This window comes from Setaria italica, chromosome I, assembly GCF_000263155.2.
Source record: "Setaria italica strain Yugu1 chromosome I, Setaria_italica_v2.0, whole genome shotgun sequence".
Lineage (NCBI taxonomy): Eukaryota > Viridiplantae > Streptophyta > Magnoliopsida > Poales > Poaceae > Setaria > Setaria italica.
In genome coordinates this window covers 7,886,410-7,895,161 of record NC_028450.1, presented here as the reverse complement: position 1 = coordinate 7,895,161, position 8,752 = coordinate 7,886,410, and the positions used below count along the sequence as shown (strand labels likewise).

At 47.1% G+C, this 8,752-nt stretch overlaps 2 protein-coding genes across 3 annotated transcripts; one reads left to right on the top strand and one right to left on the bottom strand.

Annotated features, from left to right (window-relative positions):
* On the top strand, positions 1 to 3,541 carry LOC101777609 (protein CHLOROPLAST IMPORT APPARATUS 2). Its single transcript, XM_012842579.3, is given in 5 exon segments — positions 1 to 798; positions 800 to 829; positions 831 to 1,620; positions 2,890 to 3,054; positions 3,228 to 3,541. Coding segments are annotated over 5 exon segments (1,446 nt in total). The 5' UTR covers positions 1 to 394; the 3' UTR covers positions 3,285 to 3,541.
* Positions 3,542 to 4,923: 1,382 nt separating this feature from the next.
* On the bottom strand, positions 4,924 to 8,752 carry LOC101776640 (mitogen-activated protein kinase 3). Of its 2 annotated transcripts, none has more exons than XM_004951842.3 (3): positions 8,636 to 8,752; positions 6,983 to 7,411; positions 4,924 to 5,910 (listed from the first exon to the last, which is right to left on the bottom strand). In XM_004951842.3, exons 2-3 carry the CDS (start codon positions 7,403 to 7,405, stop codon positions 5,221 to 5,223), a joined length of 1,113 nt encoding a protein of 370 aa, XP_004951899.1. In that variant the 5' UTR covers positions 7,406 to 7,411; positions 8,636 to 8,752; the 3' UTR covers positions 4,924 to 5,220. The 2 variants fall into 2 exon arrangements, with proteins under 2 accessions (XP_004951899.1, XP_004951900.1); XM_004951843.4 differs by having other exon boundaries at positions 6,983 to 7,408; positions 8,636 to 8,746.

Sequence of the window (8,752 nt, the reverse complement as noted above, 5' to 3'; positions counted from 1 at the left end):
TTTCTTCCTCCTCTCCCCAGCAGCTGCAATTCCCCACACCCTTCTCTTTATCTGTCTACAATCTCTCTCCTCCCAAGGATCCAAGAAGTACCATTGCAGCGGCTTCTCTCTTCATCAATCCCCAATCCCAACAAAGCTTCTCAGCTCAGCTCAGGGAATTCCCCTGCTTCTGCTCTTGTGTTCTTGCAAGCTCTCTGCTCTGCTTCTTCATCTCTTCTGCCCACAGGAGTCCAGCAGTTGCAAAGACATAATCTTGCTCCTGTGTTTTTGGGTTGATGGTTGTGGAATTAATCCAAGAATATCTGGAGCTGTTCATCTCTCCTTCCGAACAAGACGAGGGCAAAGTGATCGTTTGAGAATTGGTGGTAGCTGTTGCTGTTGTTGAGGCGTTGCAATGTCGTCTTCCTGCATACCAACCGGCCTGCGGCTGGACCTGGACATGGTGAAGGCGGCGGCGTCGCCGGGTGCGCACTCGTCGCCGCTGCGGCCGGTGCACTCGTCGCCGTCGTCGACGCTGTCGGAGGCGTCGAACGCGTCGTCGTCGGCGACGTCCGTGTCGCTGAAGCGGGCGCGCGCGCCGCGGAAGCGGCCGAACCAGGCGTACAATGAGGCCGCCGCGCTGCTCGCGTCCATCCACCCCTCCGTCTTCCCCGTCAAGAAGAGCCCCAAGACGGCGACGCGCCCGCCGGTGCGGCAGCTCTCCGGCCTCGCCGCAGCGTTCGACGCCTCCTCCGACCTCCTCCCGCCGCTCCCCGTCCTCGCGGACCCGCATTCCTGCTCCGGGAATGTGCATCGCGCCGCCGCCGCCGCTGCCGCAGAGCCCGTCACGGCGCCAAGAACTGCTCGTCGCCGGCCCCGGTGAGCAGCGTGTTCCGGGACTTCCGCGACCCGGCACCGTCACCGGCGAGCCCCGACACCGTCGACGCCGACGAGCTTGGCGAGATCGACTTCGACGACGACGGCTTCGACGCCGAGTCCATTCTCGACGTCGACGAGGCCACCGCCGGCGCGGCCGAGGGCCTCGACGGTATCATGGGCAGCCTTACCGTCGAGAGCAACACGGCCACCACGTCGGATGACTCCATCCTGTCAAGCTCCGGCATACACCCCTACCTCAGGAGCCTCATGGTGGTCGGCCTCGCCGGCAGGTTCGAGCTCGGCCTCGGGTTCCGGCACGGCGCTCGGCCCAACCTCAACCGCGCCCTGAAGCGGCGGGACGACGACGGCGCCTGGTGGATGTGGCCGGCCGTGCCGGTGAAGGACTTGACGGTTGCACCACCGATGCCGCCAGCACCGGCAGCGCCGGACGCTGCAATGGCGCAGGTGCCGGCGGCGCCAGAGAAGAAGAAGAGCAAGAAGAAGAAGGTCGTGAAGGTGGAGAAGGTTATGGCAAAGGGGAAGGAGGAGCTGCCCAACGCTAAATGCAAGGAGGAAGCTGACGGCTCCGTCGAGGCTGCTAATGGCGACGGCGACGCTGACAGCACGCCGACGAAGGCGCCAAAGACTGGGTTGGGGCTGAAGCTGGACGCCGACGAGGTGCTCAAGGCGTGGTCCGACAAAGGGTCCATGTTCACCGAGGGCGGCGGGCCGGAGTCGCCGACGTCGGCTGCCGACGTGCGGGTAAGTAATTGATTGCCATTTGAGGCTGAATTTTGATGCTTCAATTAATCTTTCCCCTAAAATTAAAAAAAACAAAGAAGAAGGTACTTGCAGAGCAGGAAAGTAGAGCATAATTTTGATGCGTTATCAGTAACTGAATTTTACCATTTGGGACTGTTCGTTTACATCAAATAGTAAGATTTTGGCGCTTTATAGCTGAATTTTACTTCTTTGTTACATTCTCATGCAGATTAATGGGACAATTTTCTGAAACTGAATATCTTTTCATAAGAAAGAGTTCGTTTCAAAATTTTATAAGAAAGAAGGGAATTGTCAATTGGACAGTTGCTTCTTCAAACAATAAAAATGGACACTCACAGGCAAAAAACCACATTACAAGTCTCTAGAATAGGAACTGTTTATCCAAATGGATGGTCCCTCACACAAAGTACTGTATAGTACCGCACTGCTACATATCTGATAGTACACGTCTTTCAGAATAACAGTGGTACTGCAGTAACCCGTAGAATAAATTATCCAGAAATTTTACGGTGCTTGAGAATTTTGCAGTAACCCAATATTAAGTTTTTTAGGGGAGAAAAATAAAAAGTAGTGAGCTTTTGAATTTTAGGTTTCAGTTAGCAGATTTTCATATCTTCATGAATCGTTTAAATTCTGTTAAACTTATGGGTGAAGATCTGTTTGAGAATTGGTAAATTCTACTCCATCCATCCCAAATTATAGGTCGTTTTGGCTTTTCTAGATGCGTAGATATTATTATGCATCTAGGCATATGGTATATCTAAGTGCATAACAAAGTCTATGAATCTAAAAAAGCTAAAGCGACCTATAATTTGGGACGGAGGGAGTATCTGGCTATGATTTGTTAAACTCAATTATCCATCAGTGGACCACAGACAATAGAGCCTGGAGATCTTGTGCCAAGGATTATATGTCTGTCTTGTTGCAAAGGGGTCTTTTGGGCTCAATTTTGGTGCCCTTTGTGCCAATGATAGAGCAATTGCAACAACTGCAGCCCCAATTCAGTTGGCTTTTCTGCAATTTGCTCTGGCACATGCCAATATTGGCAGCTGTCAAAAATGACAAGAATCACAATCAATAGATACGTCCAGCATTTGTAATATGGACATATCATGACATGTATTTTCTACCTTGAGAGACATTTCAGAGACAATGCAAACCTGTAAATAGCAACTGTCTTCATGGATCCTAAAGTATGAAAACTGGGGCTCTTACAGTCTTACTGATGAAGATCCGTCCTTGTTGCAGGCTAAACTTGCAGACATTGACCTGTTTCCAGAGAATGGAGCTGCTGGTGGCATCAGGGAAGCCAGTGTCCTGCGGTACAAGGAGAAGAGGCGCACCCGGCTGTTCTCAAAGAAGATCCGGTACCAAGTGCGGAAGGTGAACGCCGACTGCCGGCCTCGGATGAAGGCAAGCACTAGAACTGATTAGAAAGCATAAAAGATCTGTTCGTAAGGCAAAAACTGCAAAAACTCACTGTTCAATCACACAAAAAATACCATGTGTTTAACCTGCAGATGCAGTTAACCATATCACAGTGTGTGAAGTACTGACATGTTTATTTTCTGTTCTGGTTCTTGCAGGGAAGGTTTGTTAGGAGCCCATCTCTTCTTCAGCAAGCCCTGGAGGAGGAGAGCTAGACAGAGATACTTGCTAGACTGTTTTTTATCAGCACCTTTTTTTTTTGCCCTTTTAGTTTCTCATTAGCTAAGAGATGTGAGTGAGGATTTCCCCCGGGTTTTTTCGGAGTTTTGCTCTGGAGAGAATAGGATGCCTTTAGAGTGGGTTGTCATGGTCATGCTATGGTGGTCACATAGTTTGTCTCAGGTTTACAATGTGAGGTAAAGGAAGGAAATAAAGTGATGTTAGAATATACAGTCATACAGCAAGCAGCAAAGATGATGGGTTCTTATTTACTTTCACTGCACCAAAATTACCGGCTGAACATCACATTGCCTTGAAACATCCACTGCAAAGAAAAACGACTGACTTGAAATCAGCATGGACTATGTAATACCATTTTCACAGTATCTGCTACTCATGCATTATGCTTGCCACCGTTTTAAGAGGGAAATTACCTGCAGGCATGCAACTACATGCTGAAACATGTACTGCAGTCACTAGCAAACTAGGAAATTGAAAAAGAAAACAATACAGATCTTCTTGAAACTTCATCATTACCTGAAAAACTTTGCAATTTCACGAGGCGCTTATCAGGTAAGGATTAAAAACAGAAAACAAAGCAGCACGTGGTTGAAGCTCTCAGATTGTATCCTTCTTTTTTTTACTAGCCGAGCATCAAACAAAAGAAGGAAATGATTGAGCGCGCAGAGTCACAGAGCACTGCTCACCTATCCAGACCTGCAGTACGAAATTCCAACTGCATGAACAGCCCGCGGCTAAAAGTCCTTGATATGACAACTCGCGGATCAATGGCCTCCTCCCTGGTCCGACATGCTAGAGGGAAGGAAGGAGCCAGAGAGCCGCCCCTGCAGATGATGCTGCCCTGAAATCTGCGTCGCTGATCGGCCAATCGGAAATGCTGCGCCGCACTGCACGGAGCGGCTACTGACCTGGGGAGAAGCGACGAGGGTGTTCGAAGCGGCGAGATTCCTTGCCGGCGCCGGCGCCGGCACGCCCCCATTGCGGCGCCTCCCCGCAGCGGGAGGAGGAAGGGGAATAATGGCGGAGAGGGAGGTATCCTGGAAGATTCCTTCCCGTTACGCATCTCCCGTTTCGAATCCTGGCCGTTCAACTCAGATCCTACGGCCAAGAGACCATCCGTACGCCGCGGGCCTGCCTCTGAGCTCCTGTGGTCCGTGGTCGCAGGCTGCAATGTCAGGCCGTGGATTAGACTTGTTCGCTTCAGCTTATCAGCTGGCTTATCAGCTACCGAACAGTATTTTCCTCTCACAACAAATCAGTCGTTTCAGCTTTTCAGCTAGCTTATAAGTCCAGCTGAACAGACGCAAGGGAGCTTGAGTTTCTTGCGAGAACGAGGTATATGCTTTTGCTGATGATGATGGCCAATGGCTGGCAGATCATATTCGTCCTGTTCCAGCTTTTTGAACTTGGGAGTCTTGGACAGATGTGAATCTGCTTCTTCACATTCAGATATCCCTTTTGGTATTCAAGAATTGTTTCCTCTCAGAAATGTACTCTTCCCGATAGTGTTGTACTGGTTTCGTCCGGAGACACAGATTCTAACAGCAGATCACTTGTGGGATCTGAAAATCTGAAATGTTTCCTCTCAGCAATTGAAATCTGAAAATCAACCCATAAACAGTAGAGATTACTGAACTAAGTACTCATAGGATTACTGAGCTCACTTTAACAGAGCTTCATGAACTCATACAACATCACACAACAGTCGACCGATGCATACACCAAGTAATGGTCCATGATGATAAAAGCTATCCATACGCCTCCTATTGGGCGCATCTTCGTATTTACACAAGCCAAGCATCAAACACACATTAAAGGTGCTACAAAAGCTAGGCGCCGTAGTCGGCTAAATCGCAGTAGGCTTTTATCAAAAAAAGGGTGAGCCTGCCGAGGTCCTGGGACAGTAGGAGATCATGACATGCTTACTGCCGTGACGACTTCGGGGTGGTAGTGGAGCATCTCCTGCCACATCATTTCTCTGATCATCTCCGAGCTGATGTTTTCGTCTATGTCGAGATCGATGGGCACCTGGGCAGGAGGGTTCGCGCTTGGATCGTACAGAGGGGACATGTAAGGGTGCTCAAGAGCCTCGGTGACGCTGATCCTCTTGGTGGGGTCGAAGATGAGCATCTTCTGCAGTAGATCAATGGCGAGGGGGTGCGCATGCGGGTACATAGTTGCCAGGGGAACACCAGGAGTGTAGGGAAGGGACTTGATGTATCTCCGAGCTTTCGGGTTGTCGATGAACTCTAGGTCAGACTCACTCATGGTGCCGAGAACATTCACTATGAGCTTGAGCTGGTTTAGGCACTCGGTTCCTGGAAATATTGGCTTGCGGCCAAGGAGCTCAGCAAAGATGCACCCAACAGACCAAACATCTATGGATGTCCCATAGTTGTCACAGCAGAGGAGCAACTCAGGAGCTCTGTACCAGCGGGTGACGACGTATTCAGTCATAAACTGGCCTTTACTGCTGTTTGTACGCGCAAGGCCAAAATCACATATCTTCAGATCACAGTTGGCATTCACCAGCAGGTTTCCAGGTTTTAGGTCTCTGTGGAGTATTTCTGCTGAATGGAGATATTTCAGTCCTCGGAGCAACTACAACCAAGAAAAGGAAGAGTGTCTCAGATTATCAGTGAACGTAGATAGCAAACATCAAGAATGAAATGAAAAACATAATTAAAGATGGTCAAAATAAAAATGAAGCTGAATTGCTTAAGGGTAGGGTGAACAAGAAATTCATCAACCTGCTCTTTACTTCATGTAGAGAATAAATTCTAGTTTCGCATGCAGAACTAATTATTAATTATTGGATGGATTATTAAGCCCCTGTGCGGAACTACTTATTCAATTGGATGGATTCTTTTGTAAATATGCAATGCAGCTGAAAGAATTGCTACTAAGCAGCTTTACTAGATGACCCAATTTCAACAAAAGTCAACCTTTATTGGAACAGCAAGCCTGATCAAGTAAGTTCCTGGTTGCCTTACTCGATATATCAATTGGAATGGGAGATCTGGCTTGAACAAGTAAAATCAGTTGTAATTGATAAACAGCTAAAGAGATGGTATTAGTCTTAGGCTGCATACAGCATTTGTGGTGATGACTAAGATATAATCGTATATTTGATAAGCCAATGAGAGTGACTGGGTTTGTGAGCCTGTGACAACTGACAACATATGCAGATCAAATCAAACTTGAGAAATCCAAAATCTGTGAAACGAACCAGAATTAAGTTGCCAATTATTGTCAGTTCTATCAAATCCTAGTAATTAAGTGCAAGGATTTGTGAAACCAACCAGAATTCTTTGTGGATACCACAATATTCTCATATTTATCTGGATATCACAATATTCTTTTTGAAGAAGTATTATAATAATTTTACGTGAAAATGACTATCAGAAAAGGTGTCAACAGAGACTGATGCAACAGGGCTTAAATTGATTTTGATATTAGGACCGTATAGATACCCATTGGATCAGCAATTCAACGAAATCAACCTCAAATTAGTATCCATGCCAATAATACTCTGTTGCAGCTGAGCTACAGTACGCACTACACATCATCGCTAATGTTTTACAAAATACACAATTTCTGTTTTATTTGTTCAACAACATACTATATAAGAAAATAGTACATTCAGAATAGAGAAAATTGATCCAATCATTACCTGAAAAAGAAAATACTGGCAGTGATCATTGGAAAGCCCCTGAGGTGATTTGATTATCTGGTGCAAATCAGTATCCATGAGCTCATAGACCAAGTACACATCCTTAAAGCTCCTCCTGTGTGCTGGCATCATTATGTCCTTCAAAGCAATGACATTCTCATGGCGGAGATGGCGAAGGAGTTTCAGCTCCCGCAAGGTCCTTAGTGCATCCACACGGTTGTCAAAAACATTGTGTATCTTCTTTATTGCTACTTTCTCATTTGTCTCGCGGTTGATGGATGAACAAACTATTCCATAAGCTCCTCGCCCTATGGGCTTGATAGGCACATATTTAGTGTCTATCTCAAATAATGTTTGCCACATAGAGTAGTAATGCTTTCCTTGGCTTCCCAATCCATTTGGAGGATCCACCATCATCGCCATTTTCTACTAAGAAAATGAAAGAAATTAACTTAGTATATAAGTAATGATTTAAGCAGATGAGTTGGAAAAGTTATAAATGCAAATGACCTAAAAGCTTGTAGTCAAAGACCAGATATAACAGTGTGGTCACGGTTATCTAGAGTACCCACAAACTGCAAGTCACCAGCTATGTGGTAACTGACATGCTCTCAATTCTCACTTCTTAGCTGAGAGCATATCCACCTCAAGTGCACGCCAAATAACATGGCCTCCTCATCTTTTATACCAATGAGCATCGAGGTGAGACTCTAGCTAGAACATTTTGAACCCAAACCAAAATTGTAGTGTATACCATAATACAGCTATAATACCCATTACATCATAATCAGATCATGCAGTTGGTACCAAGAATGAGTAAATGTTCAAATGGAATCAACGTGCAGTCAAACATTAATGCAGCATTCTAAAAAATGCTGTACACCAATTCAGAAAAGGAGCTCGGTGGCCCAAAGAGTCCCAAACTTTGTAAGGATGCACAAGCTAGATGCAGCAGTAAGTACAAAATGCGAATGAATAACGTTCTAGCTGAATCACAGCATTGTTTCGACAATCAAGCTGTCCAAGCATATTCAATGCAAGGTCAACCCACCTCTGCAACTTCGCCTCTACGAAGTGTGCTTATTCTGCACAAACTAACTCTAGCCATCAAGCATTTGGTACCATCAATCTCTGGTCAGTGACTACCATTCATCACCCAACGCGCTGCCACCGGGCAATGTTGTCTATCACCTCCCATGCTCTGCAATAGCCTCTGTGCTACAATCCGAAGCTAATTTCCTAACCCAAATATGCCCCCATGCAAGAAATTTAGCCTATATCTAGCTCCTAAAGGCAACCACCCAAACGATTACGCGGCAACCAATCACAAAACCAGCAGATCACGGACAGTAACCAACCGATCACCACATTCCATGATCATTGCCGCGGATAGGGAGGCGTCCCACCCCCGAATTCATCACCAGAGCACAAGACGGTTGTTACCAAATTACACTCAGCTACGCAGGTGCCAATCAGAGCTTGCAATTAGAACTAGGGTAACCCAGATCAAGAGCTCGGAATGGTGCCCCAGCTCTGCCGAAGCGAGATCGGTCGAGCCCGGACAAGAACGCGCCGATCTTGGACGGTCGGGCGACAAACAAAACTACCCAAAGACAGAAAGGGAAAACAAGAGAAAAAAGGAAGCGCGCTTACAGGAGAAGAGGAGGAGGGGGAGGCGCGCCTGGGCGGGGCGGTGGGAAGCTAAGCCGCGAGCGTGGTGGGGAAGGGGGAGGAAGAAACAGAGGAGAAGGGAGTCCCGTGAGGCCGCGA